Source organism: Pelecanus crispus, chromosome 6 (assembly GCF_030463565.1).
Source record: "Pelecanus crispus isolate bPelCri1 chromosome 6, bPelCri1.pri, whole genome shotgun sequence".
NCBI lineage: Eukaryota > Metazoa > Chordata > Aves > Pelecaniformes > Pelecanidae > Pelecanus > Pelecanus crispus.
The window spans coordinates 30284966-30306891 of NC_134648.1; the positions used below are offsets into that span (position 1 = coordinate 30284966).

At 57.3% G+C, this 21926-nt stretch overlaps 2 protein-coding genes across 3 annotated transcripts; both read left to right on the forward strand.

Moving 5' to 3' along the window:
* The first annotated feature begins 13119 nt into the window (after positions 1 to 13119).
* On the forward strand, positions 13120 to 19913 carry PEX16 (peroxisomal biogenesis factor 16). Of its 2 annotated transcripts, XM_075711930.1 has the most exons (11): positions 13120 to 13282; positions 13452 to 13487; positions 14064 to 14140; positions 15398 to 15531; positions 15837 to 15943; positions 16442 to 16522; positions 16984 to 17136; positions 17495 to 17567; positions 17871 to 17990; positions 18204 to 18268; positions 19386 to 19913. In XM_075711930.1, the coding sequence occupies exons 1-11, from the start codon at positions 13120 to 13122 to the stop codon at positions 19442 to 19444; spliced, it is 1068 nt and encodes a 355-aa protein (XP_075568045.1). In that variant the 3' UTR covers positions 19445 to 19913. The 2 variants fall into 2 exon arrangements, 1 of the variants encoding a protein (XP_075568045.1); XR_012831117.1 differs by lacking the exons at positions 13120 to 13282; positions 13452 to 13487; positions 14064 to 14140; positions 19386 to 19913 and having other exon boundaries at positions 14152 to 15531; positions 17871 to 18057; positions 18204 to 18224.
* A 1244-nt stretch (positions 19914 to 21157) lies between these two features.
* Positions 21158 to 21776, forward strand: FREY1 (Frey regulator of sperm-oocyte fusion 1). Its single transcript, XM_075713302.1, has 3 exons — positions 21158 to 21225; positions 21448 to 21515; positions 21640 to 21776. Exons 1-3 carry the CDS (start codon positions 21158 to 21160, stop codon positions 21774 to 21776), a joined length of 273 nt encoding a protein of 90 aa, XP_075569417.1.
* Positions 21777 to 21926: the final 150 nt, after the last annotated feature.

The window sequence follows — 21926 nt, forward strand, 5'->3', positions numbered from 1 at the left end:
GTCACCTCCGTGTCCCCCTCCCCATGGCTGAAATGCTGCCGCTTGAGGGGGGGCTGCGCCAGCCGGCCAATACCACACAGGCAGCACAGAGTGGGGCAGCTGCAGGAATTTACAGAGGCGGAATGGAATTCGGCCAGGAGAGCAGGATTAAAACCCCATGCTCCGGATTACCACGCTGTCCCTCCCTCCCCAGTCTCATGATAAGCAAACTTAACTGAGAGTTTCACCTTTGTATTTCCCTGGAAAGAGCAACCTGTGGCAAAACAGCCACCATATTCTAGAGATGGGATCGAGCAGCAGCCACGGACTTAGATACCAGCACATGAGCTGTAAAAGAAGGAAGCGTCCCCATGTCCCCATGTCCCCATTGCCCCCAACACCACCAAGCTGCAGAGAAAATCCCAGAAAGGCGAAGATCTTCCTGGGACAGCAGTCAGCTGTGCCTCAGTTATGGCTCATTCTCGTGCATCAAGCTCTCCTCAGGCCCATAAGAGTATCACCACACAATTCTGCTGCTCTAAGAGTTCAGCTTTTTATTCTGCAAAGGTCACACTGAAAAGCCATCTTCTCCGACAGAAGCATAGCACTGAGGGAAGAGGAGCTAACAGTCTCTGAAGGGTGTTAGGTGAAGCTCCGAGCTTGGCTGAAGCAGGGACTTTTCGTCACCAGACTGTTTCCTTGTTTCCAGAGGAAACAAGCAAGTTCAGGCTGGGTCTGACACGGGAACACGCCTCACTGCTTACCTCTCCATGTCTGAAACCCCCAGGAATGCATCAGGGACCAACTCCTCTTGGCAGGGACTCCGATCACAAGACCCTGCTAGACACAGTCTGCATTTGCAGAGCAGCACTGCAGCCAGTCTCCCCATCCGCATCCAGGCGCTGGATTCAGCTGCCCGGCAGAGCCCCAGCTGGAGAAAGGGCTGTGCAGGGCACCCGTGGGGAGTCCGGTGCCACAGCAGAGCGTGCGAGCGTTGCGTAGGAGGCTTGAGTCTACCATTCTGCAACGCTTAACAAGATGGGCAGCTGCATTTTGCCACAACTCTCAGGCCAGGCAAGAGGGGGCCACCCAGCTAGCAACACGGCCCCTAAGTCCTCTCACTCCTGTTAGGCCCCAGAAGAAGCTGGAAGGATCCAGCGGGCAATAGCCTTCAGCCACATCTGTGGGGACACCAGGGCAGCAGAAAGCAGGGTGCTGACTGGCACTCCACTGCACGTGCTGCATTTGCCCCTCACTGCAGCAGGGGACCAGCGGGATAGACCCTGAAAGCTTGTGTGTGAGTAGAGCTGCAGCACACCAGGCACGCCACCCAGGACGCCCACCCAGACACGCCAACACCACCGGCTGGGTCTCAGCCCAGGCTAGAAGTAAGGATCACCTCTCAGGGGCCAAGTCACTCCCTGCCAGCAGGAAGCCCCTCACCCAAGGCTTGTCCAACCCTCCAGCATGGCTCTGGAACAGACCACCTTCCCCCAGCGCTCAGCCAGCCCTGGGCCCACAGTGCCAGGCTTAGGGCGAGGGAGCACCCCGCATGTCCATGCCAGTCACAGTTTTCCCACCAAGCACATTTCCCGCACAGCCTGGTGGGGTACCAGCCCCGCTCCAACCTGACACCTGGAGGTGACCCCAGCGCCTCCTCCCCCTTGAGACCCTGCCAATGTGCTGCCGAGACCCCCAACAAGCTCACGGAGGAGATCCCTGTTCAACACACTGCTTCCAGCTTTACCACCCTGGACTACTACTAGTTGTTTGATGCCAGGAGGATACTCGGCAGTAAAGTATTGACACTGACTGGTCTTTTTCTGGGCCTGAGGGAGCATAAGCCTGACTCAGGACAGCTGCTCTGGCACTAATGCAGAGGCTACAGAGTCCTGCATCAAATCTCTTCCACATGCCCCCTGGCCAGCAGAGCTAGGCACAGGCGGGACCAAGCCTGGGCACTGTGCAGGAGCACTACAAGGGGCAGGAGGACCACGCCTGCCTCTTGAAAGAGAAGAGGAGCACCATTTGGGCTGATCTCCAGCTCCCTTCTCTCTGCTGGGATTAGGTTTCTAGTATCTGCATTTTTGCTGACATCTGTGCTGCAGCTAATGGCCAGCTCTGAATCCATTAGGTTCACTGTGTCCCAGTCTCCGGATGTGCTCCGGGCATCAATACCTGTTCCCCCCTGCCATTTCCTGATGCTTCCACTGCCACGGGCTAGCGGCAGACGGCAGTTCTTGGGGTCGAAGTTGAGCAGGGTCAGCAGCCAGGAGCTCCCGCTTCTGTCCAAGCCAGTCTGCAGCAAGCCCTCTGCCAGCTCCAGCTCTGCCATCAGCGCAGCTGGAGCACCCAGCAGGCGTCATGCCCCATACAGCAAAGGGGTGGGAATTTCACCCTGTGAACTATTGATGTCTTAAGTTTCCAGCTAGCAGTGCCCACAGGTAGGGACTGACAGGAGATTCCCCCTCCTGCCCCCGGCAAATCTCCCTGCTCCCTTGAAATGCTCTTGAACAACCTGCACCAGGAGCTGCTCCCCAGTGGGACCAGGGACACCATAACCCAGCACATCTGACCAGACCTAACAAGTTTGTGGAGTCTGCGCCATCTCATACAAAAGTAATTAGGTTAATTACAGCAAAAAAGGAGGCAAAGGGATTCCAACAACCCTGGACCGGCACTCAGCCTGGAAAAGTCCACAAGCGGCACGACACCATCCTCCCTGCCACCTCTGGGAAGGTGCCAGGGGCATGGCTCTGAGCCAGGCCCCCAGGTGCCTGCCGGGCACCGGCACCGGCAGAGCTGGGTTAAGTGTTTTCAGCTGAATAGTTATTGATTGAAAACTGCAGTTTCCAGACAGCTCAGAGCTATTTGCTACTTCATGACAAGTTTTGGAAAAGAACAAAATGCTTTGTTTTCCAAGAAAAAAAGTCTCATTTTGCATTGTTTTGTTTGAAATTGAGCTGCGTTACATTTAAAAGAAACGATAAAGGGTCTCTCAAACTTGGCTGTGTTGGTTTTTTTTCCTCCAACTTTTCATTTTGGGCACTAAATCAAGCAATTAATTATTTGTTCAGCTCTGCTCTCCAGACAAGCTGCAAGTATCACGAGCCAAAGGGCCGGAGCAGCTCTGCCCAAGCAGCAGTGCTGAGGAGGGCTGTTGGTGTTTTCTGCACTGCAGGCTCCTTTCAGACCTCGGCTCGAGCTCCCGTGAGGCCAGCAAGCACTCTCCTGGGGAAAGGAGAGCAGGGCCCTCTGTGAGGGATGACAGGTGCCCCACCGAAAAGGCATCCACCCGCCCTAGTGGGCAGCAGTTCAGGATACACAACCAAGAGGTCACAGCCACTGCCTGAAGGACATGCTAGGAGCAGGGCTTCCCGTGCAAATTGCCCTCCACAGTGCAAGCACATCACACCAAGGTCCCTCACTACTCCCGTTGGTACCTGGCACTGGAGCAACTCTTGCAGGCGCCATCTCTCGCAGTGCCGAACTCTACAGCGGCAGCCTCGGCAGCACAGGGGAGCCAGGCACGCACACGGGGCACCTGACAAAGAAAGGCAATCCCTTCACTTCCCCTGCGTGAAAAGCAGCTGCGCCGCAGGACCCTGACACTCACCGAGAGCCAGAGCTCATGGATGCAGCCTGGTTGCCTCTTCCATCAGGGACTGGCCCAAACTGGGAGCTGTGCTCAAGCAGCCACTCCCATGTCTTCCTTGCCCAGAGCTATTCCTGGCACTGGTGCCCTCAGTGCCCAAGCAAGGCTGAAAGCAGAGCTCATCCACAGAGGAATGGAACAACTGCACTATAAATAGCAAACCAGGATGGCTCAGGGCAGGCTCTAAAAAACCCAAGCAGCAATAGTGCTGTCCACTCAGGGTGCCCTGGGCATTCTGTAAGACCTGAAGTGATACCTAAGCTACAGAGAGGCTTACGCATTGCAAATAGGCTCTGACAACACTGCGGAGGAAAAGCTGCTGGCGAGGCCAAGAGACTGCAAACTTATCTTCAAAAAAGCATACGGGGCATTTTGTAAACTGGAAATGAGGTAGCGACTGATGGGGGCAAAAAAAGGAGGGGAAGGGGATCCCAGAGGGGAGGCGGTTCCCAAAGCCAGGCGGTAGAAAGGAGAATGCTCCCAACACCCAAACTCCTTACTGACCATTCCCAGCACTCCTCCCCTTCCTGCTGCTCCTTGTGTTCCCATCCCTGGGGCTTCTCACGCTGCTGAGCTAAACCCTGAACTCACTCACCCAAAGGACAAAGGCAAGGAAGAAACAGCATACCTCGACTCAACCAAGCAGCAGATGAGTGGCTCAGGGCAAAAGCTCATGTCTCCTGCAATCCACAGCAACCTCTGTGCAACGCCAGCCTGCACCAGGAGTGGGACAGAGGCATGAGAGCTCAGCCCATCCTGTGACCATCAGGGTCCAGCTTCCCTCCTACCTCCAGGAAGAGTCTTATCCTTCCTACCACGCTTGTCCTCCCTACTCCCTCTTCCCTGCTGGTGCCTCCATCTGGAACAGCAAATACTCCGCCTTCCCCTTCACACCGACAGCATACATCCACATCCTATAAAGGGATCTATCTCAGCCTCCCCAAATGAGGATATGACCGGCCTCGCGCAGCACTGCCAGGCACCAGCCTCCCGCTCTCAGCAGGGAGCCTTGCGCTTTCAGCAATGCTGCAGCACGGCTCATTTGGGTGTATGCTGCGGACAGGAGTGCAGGAGAGGCAGCTGGGAACATGGGGAGAGGCGTGTACGCACAGGGAAGGCACAAGACCTGAACTGAATCACCCAGCATATAAACACACATGTACACACACATACACACACATACAGGGAAGCAGTTGCTTCCTCCATCAGAAAGTTTTTTTTGTCAGAACAGGAAGACAGCACTCAAAAAAACCCCAAAACCAAAACACCAAACCTTTGCTTTATTGCTCCTGGAGCACCAAAACCAGCCAGGGCACAAGAAGCAAAGAGTGCCAGTGCTGACTACAAACCCATCTCGAGAATTTTGGAAGCCCACCGCTCGCTTTGCTCCTCGCCAATGGCTTTCCTGTCACCCCTCGCCCTTCCTCCTCTGTGCAGCAAGCAAGAGGAGAGGTAGAGGTCTCGAGTTTGGCCGAGTTTCCACTCTGGGGACAGAAGCTCGATAACAGACCGGACAGGATGTGAGCGCCCGTTGAGGAAGAGGATTAGTAACCTCCTAATCTGCACATTTTGGAGTCTAAGCACTTTACTCCGCTCTCTAATTAAACCACAGAGCGCAGAGATTGCCAGAAGGTGGAGAACAAGGAGGAAGAAGGAAGGGAAACAGAGGCTGTGGCTTAAAGGCTGTTCCTTGTGGCTTAAATGCAAGGGGGGGTGGGAGTCACTGGTAGGGATGTATTTCACCTCAAATGCTTTATGCCAGGGCTGCTGAGCACCCTGTTGCCTCCCTGATCCAACCCATAGCAGGGCTGAGGGCAGGACGAAGGGGAACCTGCGCCATGGCCCGAGGATGACAGAGGAGCGAGCAAAGGACTGCATCAGACCAGACGAAGCTTTACCTGCGGCAGCCTCGCCTGGCCAGCCATGACCCCCCTCCCGAGTCCCCTGCCTACTGGGAAACAATACGAACGCCAGACCACGTTTTGTCTCCACTTCACAGACCTGTCTGCACAGAAGGGCCTTGTTCAAGAGCTTATCTGGCTCCAGGCTGGGGAGGGGCCCGTGCCTTGCTGCCCTGGCACCCAGGCAGGGTGCTCAGCTCTCCGCTGGCCTTGTTTGGGGGTTGCCTGGCAGGGGAAACTTTCCTGGCACAGGTAAAGAGGGAAACCTTTTACCGCAGCCCACGACAAACAGAGCAGTTCAAATAATGGCCTGTTTCCCCTCAACCTGTGTTCAGGCCCACATGCCTGTGCCGAAAGGAGGCAGCAAGCCAGAGCCTCCGTTCCTCGCTGCCGGCACTCCAGCACGCAGCAGGGACAGCCTCCGCAGGGACACTACCTAAGCAGTGGGGACAGGAGCTGCCTGGGCTGCAGCACGCCGCAGCCCCGTGGCACCGGGACCAAGGCAGCTGGTGGCATAGCTGGGAACAGGAGTGCCAGGGAAGGGGCTCGCCTCCCCAAATGCTCTGCCCCAGCAGACCGAGGCGGGGGGGTGGTGCGTGTGTGCAGGGGCAGCCTGTCACTCCGGCGTCCCTCTCTTCCCTAGCTCCTATTCTTTGGAATTCCTCTCTTCTGTTTGCTTTGTTTCAGCCCTCAATGAACAGGAAGAAAAGGGAAGGAGCCTTGACAAATCCGATCAAGGCGCAGACACGCTGAGGCTCCCTCCTGCTGGCATGCCAAGCCCTGCACTAATGAGGGGTAGAGGAGAGAGAGGTGGCCACTGAGAACAGCGGCCCCACAGAAACACTTGGTGTAAGGGACAGACGGAAAAGAAGCTGCTAGGGCAGAACAGCGCCAGCACAAGCTCCCAGCCTTCAGAAGGGGGTCTTCCCATTTCCCCTGGCCCAGGGAACTTGTTCCAGCTCCTCAGCCCAGGTCCCAGTCACCTACTGCCCGCTACACTAGAAACAAGCCATAGACCATAGCAGTGTTTGGGGAGAAGGATCCAGACGTGCGCGTTCAAGGAAGTTCAACCGAAACAGCCATGGAGATGGGACCACACTTTGTTCCAAGGATTCACGTGGGGAATCTGGTCTTTCCCTCCAGAGAACTGGGCCACAGGGGCTTACAAGTGCCAGTGTTATCTCCAGAACCTCCCCACAGGTCCCAGATCCCCACATGCCCAGTAGAGAGGAAACCCACAGAGCCAAGACCTTCTGCCAGCCAATTATCCCCAGTTTACCAGTTCAGGTACAGAAGCATTAAGACAGGAAGGGAACGAGCACATGTAAACCATCTACTTAACAAGCAAGATAACTAACCTTTGGAGGCTGCCAATGTTGCAGGGGTACCTGGAACAGCTGGAGAAGCTGGCAGGGCCTGGTGGTGGCTGTGAGGACCACCCTCTAACCAGGGATTCTCAACTTGAAGGGCAGATAACACATCTCAGCTGTACTGGAGGGTTTTGGAGCTTGCTGCCACCTGAAACCCAAAAGACAAAACAGTCACGTGAAGAGCTGCTGCATACGAGAGCTCTGGGGACAGGCCCCTTGCACAGCCAAGAGTGTCATAGATCAGCAGCACCCAACACCCTGGTCCTGTCCCTTTCCTCCAGCCTGTTACAAAGCACAGCTCAGTGTCACCCAAGGCTACCCAGACAGCCCCTGAAGGAATATCTGCGTGCTGCATGTTCCTAGTCCCAGATCACTGCACTGCCCTGTAGCACATTTCCCACCCACGCAAGGAGGACCGTTCACATGTCCCCAGAAGTGCTGGCAAAGCCGCAGCCACCGTGCTCCATTGCAACACACAAGAGTCCTCACACCGACCCTTCAGCAGGACAAGGAGCTGGGGGAGGGATGCAAGTTCCCCGGCCCCCTCCCAAACATGATAGCAGCAGCATTTAGCTTGTGAGGCCGTGAAGAGATGAACTATCATGTCCAGTAACCTGAGCCCCTGCGACATACCCTGGGCAGTCCCAGGAGGGGAGTCAAGAGAGTCTATCCAGACAGATGCACAACGGGGAGAGAGAAGGGATAAAGGCAGAGGAGAGGGAAGGCAAGCAAAAACCACCTCGCAGCTTGCAGTGCAGAGAGCAGAGCAGCCTGCACATGTCACTCCTCCTCAGAGGAAGAGGAGATCCTCCTCCTCTGCTGGGATCTTGCCAGCACACCCCTTTCCTCCAGCTCCCATGGAGCTGGGCACTCACACCCCACAAGTGCAGGCTGGAATGGAGGAGCCCTTCTCCCAGGAGGCTACAGGGATTATCACCTCCTTATCGGGAGAAAGCCCAAACCAGAAGCACAGAGCTATGCAAGTAAGTTGGGGCAAAGGAATCAGAGAGGAATTGGGAGTTTTGCTTTAAAACCCCTCTACCCACACATCATTGCTCCAAGATACAGGAGGAACAGGATCTTCAAAGCAGGTAAAACCATCTTTCTGGTCTGTCCCATCTGATTTAAAACCTCAAACAGAGAAGTAAGCATGCAGTGTGCTGGGCACCAGCCCCGTTGCACCCCTCTAGCCACAGCAAACCACAGGTCAGCCTGGCACAGCACAATATGAAACCAGGGAGGCAACATCAATCCCAACAAGGCCTGGAAATAAGAAATAATTTACAACAGCTGCTACCTGAACAGTGCAACCCAGCAACTCCAACAGAGAAGTTGCACCACAACTGCTCAGCAAAACCCTCCTCCAGCAACAAAGTCTGACACTACTTCTGCTTTGCAAGGCTCCTTCAGTATCTGCCTGTACAAGGTGGCAGCCAGCGAGAGAGGACACACGTGGACACTATGGCACATGTCAGTAAATAGACATCTATCCCCGCCATCATCCCCACTCCGCTTGTCCTGATCCATCAGCTCCCACCTCAGACCAAAGGGGTCTGAAGGGGGAACCTCAAAGACGGATACTTCTGGAGCAGGGGGAACGGGATATGAACGAGGGTGCCAAATCTGCCTGGCACACATCCCTTTTGCAGTCACAACCCTCCCTCTGGTGCTACTAGCACCCTGCAGTTCCAGGGAGCAGTTCAGCAGGTAAGAGCCGAGCTCCTGGCACCCACCTGGGATAGGAAGCAGAAGCTGCCGGCAACAGGACCGAGTAGTTTCAATAGCAAAGAGCTGGAAAAGCAAAGGCACCTTCAGCAGAGCTAATACCGAGTGGGGAGAGCCAGGCACGTGCCTGCCACACACGGGATCCGCCACGGCATGGCCGCCAGCGTCACCGGGAAAGCAGAATTCCCGTGCACACATGGGGAGAGCCTCACCTCCAGGGTGGAGCCCACGTCCAAGGGCTGCAGCCCAGCCAGCAGCAGCTATTTACACAGCACCACGCACGGGACCTGCAAGACCTGAAGCGTGGTGGGACCGATCCCCTGCTGCCTCCTCCAGGTGGGGTCAGGGGAGCTTGGGTGAGGCTGGGGGAAAGGCAGATCAGAAACCACAAGCAGTTGCCCCCCTCACCCAAAAGCAGTCGCAGCACCATCTCCCTCAGGACCCAGCTGCATCTCTCCCTTGGAGCGTTTCCATTAACTCGGGCCACCAGAGAACTGCATGTCCTGAAGTTTTTTCCAACTGCATCACGCAGTTATTAAAAGATATCGCCTCTCCCTCTCAGCCTTTAGCACAGGCAGATTTGGGATATTACAGGAGGGACTGCACATTGCTAATGAATCAGGGAAGGGAGTTATCCAAGTAACAGCCTGGGGCTCTAAATGGCTTTCTGGAAAAGGCATCTGGAGGCAGGAGGCGGTCACTATCTCACAGCAGGGCTCTGCACACATTGCCAGACGTGTTGTTCCTCCTGGGAAGCCAAAAAGAGTCTCTCTCCCGAGATGCCAAGTCTCAGCTCTAAGCTGAAGGGCAGGGGCACCCTGACAGAGAACAGCAACAAAATGCCTCCAAGTCAAAACACACATTAAAAGGCCTCTTAAGCTTGTTTGACCTGGGTTTCCCTTCCCCTCAGACTACCGCTTCAAGCAATAGACCTGTCAGCAACACTTCAGGAACTCAAGGACTACACCACCAACATCCCCTGCCAGCTGCTGCCTTTCCAGGCCCCAAAAGGGATGTCAGAGATCGGAGGTGCAGGCTGCCGCCACCACCAGCAATGCCATGCTCGGAAGCCTGTGTGCTTCATTGCCCTTGTCTCCTCATTTGGACGGAGATTTGGAGCTCTCCTGAAAGGTGCTTGGCCTCCCGTGAGACACTGTGAGTGAATCAGGCCTTCCATTCCAGGCAGGGCTCATGTGTCAGGGACTAAAATACTCCCTGGACGTGCCTCTGCCTACAGGTTATTTGGAACGAGTCACAATTTATCCCTAGCTATCCCAAAGTACTGGCTGAGCTCATTCAGAAGCAAAGAAAATAGATGGCCACACCACGGTGTGGGAGCTGAGCAGGGCAGGAAGGGATGCCCCAAGGAGACAGGGCCAGAAGGGCCATCTCATCCCACACCAGGACTGTTCCCTTCCAACCACAGCCGGAAAGATGCCAGGCTCACACTGCCAGGCTCCTTCCCGTCCAGTGGTGGAAAGACAGCAGGAAGACATGGTTGGGGGGAATATCCACTTCCCCCACAACCACCAGCCTCCCAGGACACAGCCAAACATCGATGTACTGAGTCTACTCTCCCACATCCTGCTCCCCAGCTCTAATGCTGGCAGGCGCTCTAAGAACACGTCCTCACTTACCCCAGCATGCTGCAAGGTATGTTTTAAGGCAGGCTGACTTAGGATGAGCTGCCTCAGACCCACGGCAGTGCTCTGCCTGGGGTCAGGCTCCCCAGAAATGGTGTGGTCTCGCGGATCTCAGCACAGAGCGAGACGCTGGCAGCCAAGCGAGCTGGACTTCAGCACTGTACCCACTGATGGGCTGGCAGAGTGTTTGCTTTTTTTTTTTTTTTTTTGGTTTGCTTCTTCTCATATCATTAGTGCTGAGCCTGCACCCCTCATCATCAGAGCATAGGAACTATTTGGCCTTAGCTACAGCCAGCGGATTTCCAGTAAGCACAAGCCCTCGGCACCCAGACTGACAGTAAGTGCTAAGAAAGGAGCTGCTCAGAGATCTTTCCAGTACAGTGAAGAGAGAAATTAGCCCCTCAGCCCGGCCTTTCACCTCCTACCCCCCCCCCCCCCCCCCATGGGCACCATAAGCCAAGGCGATTTAAGTGTTGCCCAGTCTCATGGGCTTGCTGCTGCTCTGAGAAGCCACCCCTCCTACAGCTCTCCCTTGCAGCATATTTACCATAAAAAGGCAGCATGATGCTACTCAAACTGTCCTCCAAACTCACTCACTGCAGGAGGGAAATGAACAGAAAGGGGGACAGGACAGACAGCGGGTGGGAAGGAGGCTGGGGGCAAGAGATGAAGAGGAAGCGTCTGCCAAAAAGCTTCTCTCTCAGGGACAGAACCGCACTATCTAGCTACGCTGTCTGGAGTAGCCCAAGGACTTTGTGCATCAAGCTTCACCTCTGGCTGAAGACAAGGTGTCTTTGGCAGTCTCCTAGGCAGCTGGTTCTCAGATTGCTGTCTGGCAGAACCAGAGCTTCTCCTTGAAGGACAGCAGCTCCGGCAGTCTGCACTGGATATGCCCCTAGAGTCACCAGCAGCACATACCTACCCCCAGCAAGCTGTGCTCCAGACCTCTGTCACTGGCTTCAGGTGCTATCTGACCCGCCCTGGTACTTACACTAGCAGCTCGGGCACCGTGAAATTCAGAGGAGCTTACAGGTAGCATTGCATGTGAATGGAAAGTTGGGTCTAATCCATGTGATTCTGACTAAAAAGGTTTGTTTAGCACCAGACCGTTTGCCACCAGTATCTCGTGCCCTTTTTGAACTCAGCCTGCTGGAAAACAAACCCTCAGGGGAAGGGGGAAGAGGAGGAGAGATCAGAAAGGATAAAGTGCCTGCCCATGCAACTGTAATTCTTGCAGAGGAAGCTGCAGGCACACACTGCGTCCATTGTGCGGAGGTAACTGGACAGGAGGAAGGAGGGGCAGCTCAGCAGAGCTCTGTTTGCACTCGGAAGCCTTGCGAGAGGTCGCGAAACGCTCTCCTCACCCGCCCTGCGCACCCTCAAAGGTTCAGCAGGGAGGCGTGCAGCGGTATCCATGTGCAGCGCTGCCGATCTTTGCACCGCAAGGTGTGCCGAGGGCCAGGCCCAGCTCAGGGGAGCAGCGAGCAGCGGGGAGGGGGTGGCCAGGCAGCCCCAGCGCAGGGTCACTCTCCCCGGCTGAGCGGGGGGCAGAGCTGGAGCACAGCCTGTGCAGCCCAGCACCACTCGGCGTGGCAGGAAGGGTCCGAGGGACCGAGCACAGGTTTGAGCCGCCTTCTGCAACAGGCGGCAGCCAGACGGGTCCCACGCCTCTGCCTCCCGCCTGCAAAAAGGGGGTTAGTGCTTGAGTGCAGTAAAGACTAGAGCGTGACTCTGGCTGTGCAAGTCCTACGCGGGCTCCGGGAAAGAGCCGGGAAGCGCTGACAGCACAGCCCGGCCCACCCCCCTTCTGCACCTCTGCTCCCCTCGCAGTGCTCCCCGATCCCGGGCAGGGAGAGGCACTGCCACGCACGATGAAGGCACACCACGGGGGGTGTGGGGCGGGCAGGCCCCCGTCCCCGAGGCCCCCCCAACCTTGCCCAGCCCCTGCCCGCAGCTCGCAGCCCCCCGGGGCAGCCCCTCCGCCTGCCCCGCGGCCGGGCAGGGCCCTGCAGCCGGCCCGAGAGCGGGGGCTGCCCCCGCCCGCCCGGTCACACCTTGCGCTTCCCAAAAGCGAGCCCTCGCCAGGCGCAAAGGGACGGCTCCCCGGTGCCCGCCAAGGAGGGAGCCACACACGGGCCCGGGGTGTCCAGCACAGCAACCCCCCTCCCCGGGGGCACCGGCCCCCCCGGCTGGGACAGCAGCTCCTGCCCGCCGGTCCCCGCCCGCTGCAGATGTGGCAGACGCCGCTCCAGGCGCCCACGCTCCCTCCCCAGCGCCGCTGGGAACTTTTTACCGGTGCCGCCATCGGAGCCAGGAGCTCCCCCCAGCAACCCCACGCCAGCTCGCCGGGGGGCGGCCAGCGCTCGCCACATCGCTGGCCGGCGGCCGCAGCCGCCCCGGGGCACGGCGCTGCCCGGCTCCCAGGCCCACGGAGCGCCAGATCCACGCGTGGGCCGACCCGCGCCCCGCTGCAGCGCCCGAGGAACGCCTCCCTCCCGGAGACCCCCAAAACTGACCCGTACCCCACCTCTACGCCCACCGCGTCCCCCCTCGGGACGCACACAGCCCCTCTCAGGCCGCGCCCCCAGCCCCTCTCAGGCCTGTCTCGGCTCCCACAACACCCGGTAGCCCCATCCCCACAGCCCGTCCCGTACCTGCCCGGCTGCCGCCGCCGCCGCTCCCGGTTCTTTAAACCCCTGCCCCGCCGCCCAATCGGCTGCTCGGCGCTCGGCTGCCCCGCCTGGCCTGCTCCTCTCGCTCGCTCGGCTCTGCTGGGCTGGGCTGGGAGGGGCGGGGCGCGCAGGCGCGTTGGCGGCCGCCGGAAGCGCGCGGCGGCGGCGGCAGCCATGGCGGCAGCGGCGGCGGCCCCGGTCTTCGCCCGTGGCGGCGGCGGCCCGGTGGCGCGGCTGCGCCTGCTGTGCCAGCGCTACCAGGAGTACGTGAGGCGGCACCCGGCCGCCACGGCCCAGCTGGAGGGCACCGTGAGGGGCCTCTCCTACCTGCTGCCAGGTGCGGGAGGGGGGCGGCCGGGCCCTCGTCCCTCCTGCCGGGGCCTGGGCCTGGCTGGGCTCCGCTCCGGCACCTGCCCGGGGGGTGCGGGGGGCTGGGGCCCAGCGGGGAGCGGGGGCCTCCCCCCCGCGCTGGGCGCTGGCTGGTAGCCTCTCTCCTCCCTTCGCAGGTCGCTTCTCGGACTCCCACGCGCTGTCGGAGCTGGGTAGGTGGGCAGCGGGGGGCCGGGGCCGCCCGGCACCAGCCGGCTGCGGGGCCGGCGGTGAGGCTGTGCGCGGGTGCATGCGGGGCCGGCGGTGAGGCTGTGCGCGGGTGCATGCGGGGCCGGCGGTGAGGCTGTGCGCGGGTGCATGCGGGGCCGGCGGTGAGGCTGTGCGCGGGTGCATGCGGGGCCGGCGGTGAGGCTGTGCGCGGGTGCATGCGGGGCCGGCGGTGTGGCTGTGCGCGGGTGCATGCGGGGCCGGCGGTGTGGCTGTGCGCGGGTGCATGCGGGGCCGGCGGTGTGGCTGTGCGCGGGTGCATGCGGGGCCGGCGGTGTGGCTGTGCGCGGGTGCATGCGGGGCCGGCGGTGTGGCTGTGCGCGGGTGCATGCGGGGCCGGCGTTTCCCGGACTCCTTGTTTTCTTCACGCCTGGCTGTGCCCTCCGGGATCATATGGGAGGAACCTGCATGTCTTGCTGCCCTTCTTCCCTCATCGCCTACCGTGGGAAGAGGTGGCAGTCCCGGTTTGGTTTGCTTTCTGTGCATCCTGTAACTGCAGCGTTCTTCTCTTCATTTTCTAGTGTACTCTGCCTCCAACCTCCTAGTGCTATTGAATGACTGGATTCTCCGAAAGGAGCTGCAGCGGAGCCTGCCTGTGGTAAGGCTGAAGTGTGTGGGAGGAGGATCTGGGACTTATGCTTTCTTCCTTGCAGAAGCTTTCATGGAGTGTTTGTAGAAACTAACAGGTCTGCTGTAGCCTCTCTTTGCTGTCAGGTATGTAGAGGCTAGAGGTAACCTCTGAATACAGGTAAACAGCAGCCCTGCGCTGTAGCTCCTGGCTTGGAGGAGCATCCAGAGCACTACCTGGACCACAGAAAATAGGCCCTGACTTGCACCAGGAGCTCCACTTTTTTTGAGAAGCTCAGAACTTGAGCTAGGCAAAGGTGTTGCCAAATAACCATTGCTGTTTCCAGAGCATGGCTGTGGAGCGCTGAAGCTCTGATCCTGTCCCTCAGACTCTTCCTTTGTATATGCTATTGAGCAAAACAAACATAAGCACCTTGCTTCTGTGTGTCTCTCTTGCAAGAGCCCCAAGCTGGCTCCCAGCACTTTGAGGAATGAGGAGGAGGGCATTTTTTTCATGACCGGCCTCTTCTGTTGCAAGCCTGCCGGCTGTGTGGGTTTGGGTGTAGGCAGCTCTCTGGCTGGAGCGTCAGGCGTGTAACAAACAAATGCAGAAGACTTGCTTCCCTGGTTGTTAAAGGCCGAAGTGAATTTCAGCTGTATTGTCTTTATTGACGCTTTTCAACAGGTTAAAACCTGTGGTTGACAGCACCGGCAAGTTCCCGCGCGGGGAGCAGGGACCCAGGCTGGAAGAGCACCCACTGTCTTGGGGTTCATGCCTGGAATCTGGACTGATGCTGTATTCAGCAGCCGTTCGCTCTGGTGTGACTGTGGACACTGGGTCCCCTTCCCTCTACTCCAAGCATACTCCCTCATCAACTCTAACCAGGGAGGAGGTTCGTCGTGTATCCCAACTCTGGGACAAAGAGGAGGGGAGAGTTTTGCCGTGGAATTCAGGCACAGTGCCACAACCCAGGAGACTGTTCTGCTGTGTCAGTTGGGGTAGAAGGCAATCCAAGATACAGCTCTGATGTTCTCCCTGTTTCTGGGGTGGCAGCTCTGTGTGATACTGCGATGTCTCAGTCTTCCCCTGCTTGGAGGTGGAGAAGTGGGCTTGTGTGTAGACTCTGGCTGCAGTGGAGGCACCACTTTTTGTTTCTGGGGCTGTGACTTCCAAGGTCATCTGGTGCTTATTTCTGAGAGTCACACCAGACTGGGCTGTGCTTCTGCCCCATTTAACTCCCAAGCAGAACCTGCATCCTGTCCCCCTCCTCCCCTCTGTGTTTTGCAGTCGCTGCCCCAGCAGAAGCTGCTGACCTGGCTGAGTGTGCTAGAATGCGTGGAGGTCTTTGCAGAGATGGGGACAGCCAGGGTGTGGGGGGAGATGGGCCGGTGGACCATCATTGTCCTCATCCAGCTGGCTAAGTAAGTGCCACGGGTGGAGGGGAAGGGGCAGCATGCGCTCGGAAAGGGGATCTGGAGGGGATTCAGCAGTACCCCAGGAAAAAGCCCAGGCAGGACTGAGCTGCCGGTCCCTGAGGCTGGGGGAATTTGGAGACCCACGGTGTGCTGGATACTGTGCCACAGAAGGGGACACTTAACCCTCTCGCCTTGCCAGTTGCCCTGAGCAGACCTGAGTGTTTCCCTCTTCTGTGGAAGGCACCTTTCCAGCGCAACAGGAACCCAGCTCTGTAGCCTGGTATTGAAGACTTCCATGTGTCTTCTCACAGAGCCATCCTTCGTCTCCTGCTTCTGCTGTGGTACAAAGCTGGCATCCAGACATCTCCTCCCATCGTGCCGCTGAACAGGGAGCAGCAGCAGCCTCTCCACCCCCAAGGTAAACCCACGGTGCTGTCATCATTGGCTTGGCACCTCACTGGGCCACACGTTTTGTCTTGCTAGGAATCAGTCATCAGAGCAGTGGCTTGGGTGGCACAGGGAACTGTAAGGGTTCAGTACACAAAGCTAAGCTGTGTTGAACTTTCCACCCTCTGCAGAGCATGAGTTAATTTAGTGGCAGGGTTGTCCTGCAGTCTGGAAAGAGGGGGTGGAGGACTCTAAGCCTGGAACCACTGGCTGAACTGTGAGTCAAGGTGCGTGTCCCCTGGTCTGACAGTGAGAGAAGAGGTCCTAGGCCTGCGCAATGTTGGGCAGATTTACCTTTTCACCCTCTGACAGCTCTGCACAGTGTTAGCCCCTTCAGGATGGTCCAGTTTGCACTAGATCAAACTTTCAGTCCAGTCTTCTTGATGGCAATGTAGGGAAGGGTGCTGCCAGCTCTGGGGTGAGGCGTGTTCCTTTGGAGCCTGATCCCTGTGGCTGTTCTCTTCTGCAGACATGGAAGACGACTCCTCAGGGAAGGATCAGACCTATGTTGGCAGGCGTTCAAGCCGTGTCATGCGCTCTCTCCAGAGCAGTAAGTAGCTGAGCCTGTTTTCTGTCCTTGCCTGAGCTGTTTCTGCTCTGTGCCCCTTACATATGACCTTATGGCGGTAAAGAGCAGAACCTTGTATTGGGGTGTATCCTGCCAGTCACTGGGCCCTGTGGGTGGGGGGATATCAAAGCAGTGGGGATTCAGGCACGTGCTGCAAGGCTAGCACTTAAATTGTATTTTCCCAGGTGAGCTGTGCAACAGAGATAACCCTTCAGCATGGTTATGGTTTGAGGAGCACAGACCTTGCGAGTCCCTCTCCCTGCTCTGTCCCCTCTGGAGCCAAGCTCCGAGGGTGCTGGTCAGCTGCAGCAGATGCAGTGTGCACAGCTCTTCAAGCTTTCCTGTTTCACACCTTCACGGTGCAGAAAGCAGTGGGGTGGTGGCGCAGGGAAGTGTGGTAGGAAGGCTTTATTTATGTTAGTGACCTGATCCGCTTGTTTCAGCCCCATCCCTGCAGTCCCGGCACTGGGGGTCCCCCCAGCAGAGGGAGGAGTCACAGAGCCGAAGAGCGGAGGAGATGAACCAACCTCCCACCCCTCTGGGTCTCCAAGAAACCATTGCTGAATCCATCTACATTACCCGCCCCCTGCTCCACTGTATCCTGCCCTGGCTGCGTGCGGACTCACACTGTACCCTGGGTGCTGGCAAAGGGTGCCGCGGGCTCAGCCCTGGTGCAGGGCAGTGCCGTGCTAGGCTTCCCTCTCCCTGCCGCTGCTCTGCTTAGGCAGGGGCCTCAGGACTCCTCCCTTCTCTTATGCTTTGATGGCTAACCTCTGCTGCTGGAGTTGTGGGTGCAAGTCCTCCAGTCCCTTCCCTGGCCCAACCCCCAGCACTGCTGTAGAGTGTATTCTCCTGGGCTCAGGATAGCTTTGCTGGTACCCAGGGGATTGCTTGTCTGCATGCTTCTTGTTAGGCATCTCTGGTTCTTTCAGTTCCTTGACTATGTGTTCCTAGTATTGAGTTTAGGAGTGTGGGGTCAGAGATCGTGGAAACCCTGGCTCCTCTCAGCAGTCCTGGACATCTCTAGGTCAGTCTGAGGAAGAGTCTTTGCAGGTGCTTGAGGTTGGTGGTGGCTGAGCATCACACTTCCCCTTGCTCCCCGACCCAGGACAGCCCCTACTGAGAGAAATACACACAGGGGCTGGGCCTGGTCTTTAGCTGGGAGGTTGACGCATTTAGGTATCTTCTGCAGCACTTACAATGCTCTCTGTTCTTAGCTGGTGCAGGCTGTTCTGCGTGGAGATGAGAATGGAGGGCATGTAGAAACCTACTTTCTTTTCCCTGCTGGCTGCTCTTGCCGTGAGTTAGCTCTCTGCCCTTCTCCTTCCAGTCTGAGTTTGCTGAGTGATCTGAAAGACCTGAACAGGCGAGAGCGAGCAGAGCTGAGGCGACGAACCATCCTACTGCTGTACTACCTGCTGAGATCTCCTTTCTATGACCGATATTCAGAGTAAGGGGCCCCTGCTGGGCTTTTGCTGAAAATTTCCCTTTTAACAGAAATAACGTCAGGGGACTGAGTGAGTAGATCTGAAGAGGTCTGGGTGCCTGTGACCAGGTTAATCTGAGCCCTTGCGTAACAGCTGCCGTTGCTGTTCATGCATGCATTCAACAGCTGGGGCAGGAGGTGTTCCACTGGACTTGTTTATACTTTCTCCCTTCCTAGGGGCAGGATCCTCCTCCTTCTGCGCTTGTTGGCTGATTACGTGCCTGGAGTTGGCTTTGTCACACGTAAGTGGGCCCCACTGCTATATCCCTGTTTCTGTTGGGTGGAGAAAAATCAGGGGAGTTGGGCAGAATGTTTGTCAATTGGTTTCCAACCTGAGGAAGGAATTGGGAAGTCCCTAGAATGGTTAGTACCAGTGCACCCTGTATTGATGTTTGTGGTGTTTTAAACTGGAACAGGAAAGGACGGATTGCTTCCTAGCTATTAGGGACCTGTGCTCAACCACAGTAGTAAACTCCCCTGTGCCCTCCCAGGCTGCAGAGCTCGGTCTCTGCCACCTAGGCCTGTTCCCCTGGGCTCCCTGGTGCACCAGAGCCCTGCTTTGCAGCCCCTGTTTTTGAACTCTTTTCCTTGATCCCCAGTCTGCAATGCAGATACAAGGGGTAAACGGGTGCCTAGAGGTATTGACCCAGCCAGGAGCCAATTGTAAATCAAAGGGCCGAACCAGGTCTGTCTTCTAGTCCTTCACTAGAGGATCCTCTTATTATGGGCCAGAATTCCACCTCCCCCTCTTCCCTGCTGATGTAAAGCCTTTTGTAGAGTGATTCATGGCAGTGATGTGGCATTAGATCAGCCTGGCATTGTGGGATTTCTTTGGGGAGTTCACAAAGCTGGCTAGCTCAGGAGCTGCTTCCTCCAGTTAGTGATTTCAGAGAGGCTTTGGAGCCTGCATTAAGCCATGTGCTACATAAGCATTTTCACTCTACAGCAGTTGCTTCTGTGTCTGCACCTGATCATTATTGCTGAGTTGTTTTCCCTCTTTCCTGTGCCACAGCAGCGTCCTGACTCGCTGCATGTGGGTTTTCCCCTTGCACATTGTAGAACCCCCTTCCCACTGGAGACTGGATCTGTCAGCTCTGAGGGAGTGGCATCCCACACCGTGGCCATGCTGACCATGTTTCACACCCTGCTTGGTCCTGCTCTAATCCCTGGCACCACATCCCAAAGTTTTCTCCCATCTTGGCAAAAGTAACTGTTCTATTCTTGGGTTCATCTGAGTTGTATAACTGGAGATTTGGGATTGTTGGGTATCATAACAAGAAGGAGGGATATACCCCAGATACACACAGCTTCAAATCCTTGCCTTTCTACTTGCGTGATCCCCCTGTTCTCTTGTTTCAGGGCCACTGATGGATTACTTGCCTGCTTGGCAGAAAATCTATTTCTATAACTGGGGCTGATGAGAAGATGATGATTATTCTCTGCTAAAATCATGGCTGGACATTTCTCAGGAGGACAGGCAGGCTGGGGGAGGGATGTTGACAATGTCTAATTTTCAGTTAAACCATCAATGAGAAGCTCCTGTTCTGCTGGGTGGGGAGGGGGGTGTATGTAATTATTTTAACAGATCTAGCTGTGAATGATGGGTACTACATGTGTGGAGAGACCCTGGCCACCTCTTTCTCTGGACCATTCTGTGGCTGCAGCGATGGTGATGGGACAACCTCTTTTTTTTTAAGCACTTAATTTTTCTTCTTTTGTATGGCTGCACTATAATAAAGCCAGGCAGCGTAGTGGTTTTTGGAGAGCATCGTCTCCCACCTCATGGCGCTGCGATTGACCTGCAGCCTGCTCGTGTTGGCCGTGCCTGGCTGATCTGCTTGGAGCGGGCTTGTCTGTCAAATAAACTGACTGAACGGAAAGAACTGAGCTGAAGGACATCTCGTCCCCTGTTTGCATGCGATCTCCTCGTATCTGGTTGCCAGCAGGTTTCTATCAGAGCAGCTTTTGCAGTTGTCTGCCCTGGGATATGCTGCCCCTTAGAAGTCTTTTGCTCTGGCCTGTGACCTGTGACCTTGCTCAGCTGATGACTGTAGCCTCTGTCACTCCAGGCACCTGGTTCAGTCCCCAGTTTCCTGGGGTTCCCCTGGGGGGATGGAGAGCTGCAGTTCGCAGGCTACTTTCCTAGCACCTAATGTTGTGCTAAAAGGGTTTGCAGAACGGTGATCAGCCAGTGCTCAGGGACTGGGCCAAGGGCAGAGAAGAGGAGGGATGAAGAGATTAATTCAGCAAATACTGCTGTGCCACACTTAAGGGTCCAGGAGAGGTTGGGACAGCCATGGCCCTCTTTTTGTATCTGCTCTGCTAACGGGTGGACAGTTGCGGTTCGATCGGCTCAGGGAGCTGCTGTGGAGGCTCCCTGGGCCAGGACAAAGGGGTAGCCAGCTGGTGGCACTGGGTTGCCCCACAGGCAGCTGCCAGCCCTGTGCAGAGCTTGGGAGCTGGAAACCGCCAGGTGTGTTGGCCTCAAGTGGGTGGAAGGAGCATTCCTACATGAACCATCCTTGGGGGAATCTGGGGCTGCAGGGGTGACAGCCTTCTTGCCTCAGCACCTGAAATAGGGGATGGACCACCACACACAACCCCCGAACGGGCCACCACAGTTGGGCACCATAGGGCTTTGGCAGCAGGTGGGGTCTGTGTTGCCACCTCAGCTGGCAGCAGTACCCTGTAACACAGCAGCATAGAAAAGCCATGAGCGAGCAACTGTGCTCCCTTCGTTCGGGTGTGTAGAAGCGGAAGATGTTGAAGATTGCGAAGCCTAGAAAGTGTTGGGGGTGTTACTTCTGGGGATAGCGAGGTACTGAGATGAAGGGGTTTGCTCTTGCTCTTGGAGGGGTTGAAAGGGAGGCAGAGGGTGGTGGTAAGGGACAGGGAAGCATCCCTGGAGCTGTGGCTGCGTGGAGGGATGTGCACCAGTGCAGGGAGGGCTGGGAGCAGCTGCCGTAGCCTGGGCAGGACCAGGCAGCCCAGGTCCAGAACACACATACCGGGAGGGGGCAGGCAGCCACGCCTGGGTGGGGGGCCTGCCTCCTGCCTAACCCAGCCGGTGTCCCAGGGCCACCGGGGTGGCCCTTTGTGACCTCGCCGTGGAGCCGGCATCAGGGCGCGCCATGCGGTGCTCGCTCCTGCTGCTCGCCCTGCTGGTGGGGGCTGCCCTCCCACGGCCCCTGCACCAGAGGTGATGGCACTGCCACCCCCCCACCCTCCTCCCTGCCCCGGTACCTGCAGAGGTACCCCAGGGCTCCTGGCCCAGGCGTGGGCTGGCTCTTGTGGCACCAAGCCCTCGAGACCTGGCTGGGCTGGGTGAAGGCAAGCAGTGCGTGGGAGCTCTTGTGCCAGTGTGTGTGAGTGCCGTAGGGTCTTGGCTCACTCCTGCCCTGGTTATCTTCTGCAGTGTCAGCTACTCAGTCCCTGAGGACTTCTCGGCTCCTCTGGAGCTTCCACAGCAGCACTTTGGCCTGGTGGATGGTACAGCGCTCTCCTCACCCCTCCAAACCCCCTTTCCATGCACTCACCCCCTCCAGGCGGGCAGTTATCCCCAGCCTGGTGAGCAGCCCCAGGGCTGAGCTGAGCCTCTCCACTCTACCCACAGATTATGGCATCAAACCCAAGCAGCCTCACTTCAGGACCCACGCAGCCCGGGAGCGGCCGGAGGGGCTGCGCAGAGCTGGCAAAAGCAAGCGTGATGAGCTTGACTTGCTGGAGTACTACTACGATGCCCACCTGTGAGCCAGTGTGCCCCTGTGCCCACTGCAGCCCAGCTTTCTGGAACCTGCCCGCCCTCCGCTGCTGCAGGACAGGGTAGGTGTGGAGTGTAGGAATGATTTGGGGGGGGGGAGGGGGGTGCTGTAAGGGTGGGGTGGGGATTGGAATGTCCTC

What these genes read in the sequence shown, in the direction of transcription:
- PEX16 (XM_075711930.1), top strand. Translation starts at nt 13,120, where the DNA reads ATGGCGGCAGCGGCGGCGGCCCCGGTCTTCGCCCGTGGCGGCGGCGGC. An exon ending in CCTCTCCTACCTGCTGCCAG is followed by an intron (nt 13,283 to 13,451) that starts GTGCGGGAGGGG and finishes CTCCCTTCGCAG; the next exon opens with GTCGCTTCTCGGACTCCCAC. An exon ending in TTCTATGACCGATATTCAGA is followed by an intron (nt 17,991 to 18,203) that starts GTAAGGGGCCCC and finishes CTCCCTTCCTAG; the next exon opens with GGGCAGGATCCTCCTCCTTC.
- FREY1 (XM_075713302.1), top strand. Translation starts at nt 21,158, where the DNA reads ATGCGGTGCTCGCTCCTGCTGCTCGCCCTGCTGGTGGGGGCTGCCCTC. An exon ending in CCACGGCCCCTGCACCAGAG is followed by an intron (nt 21,226 to 21,447) that starts GTGATGGCACTG and finishes CTGCAGTGTCAG; the next exon opens with CTACTCAGTCCCTGAGGACT. An exon ending in GCACTTTGGCCTGGTGGATG is followed by an intron (nt 21,516 to 21,639) that starts GTACAGCGCTCT and finishes CTCTACCCACAG; the next exon opens with ATTATGGCATCAAACCCAAG.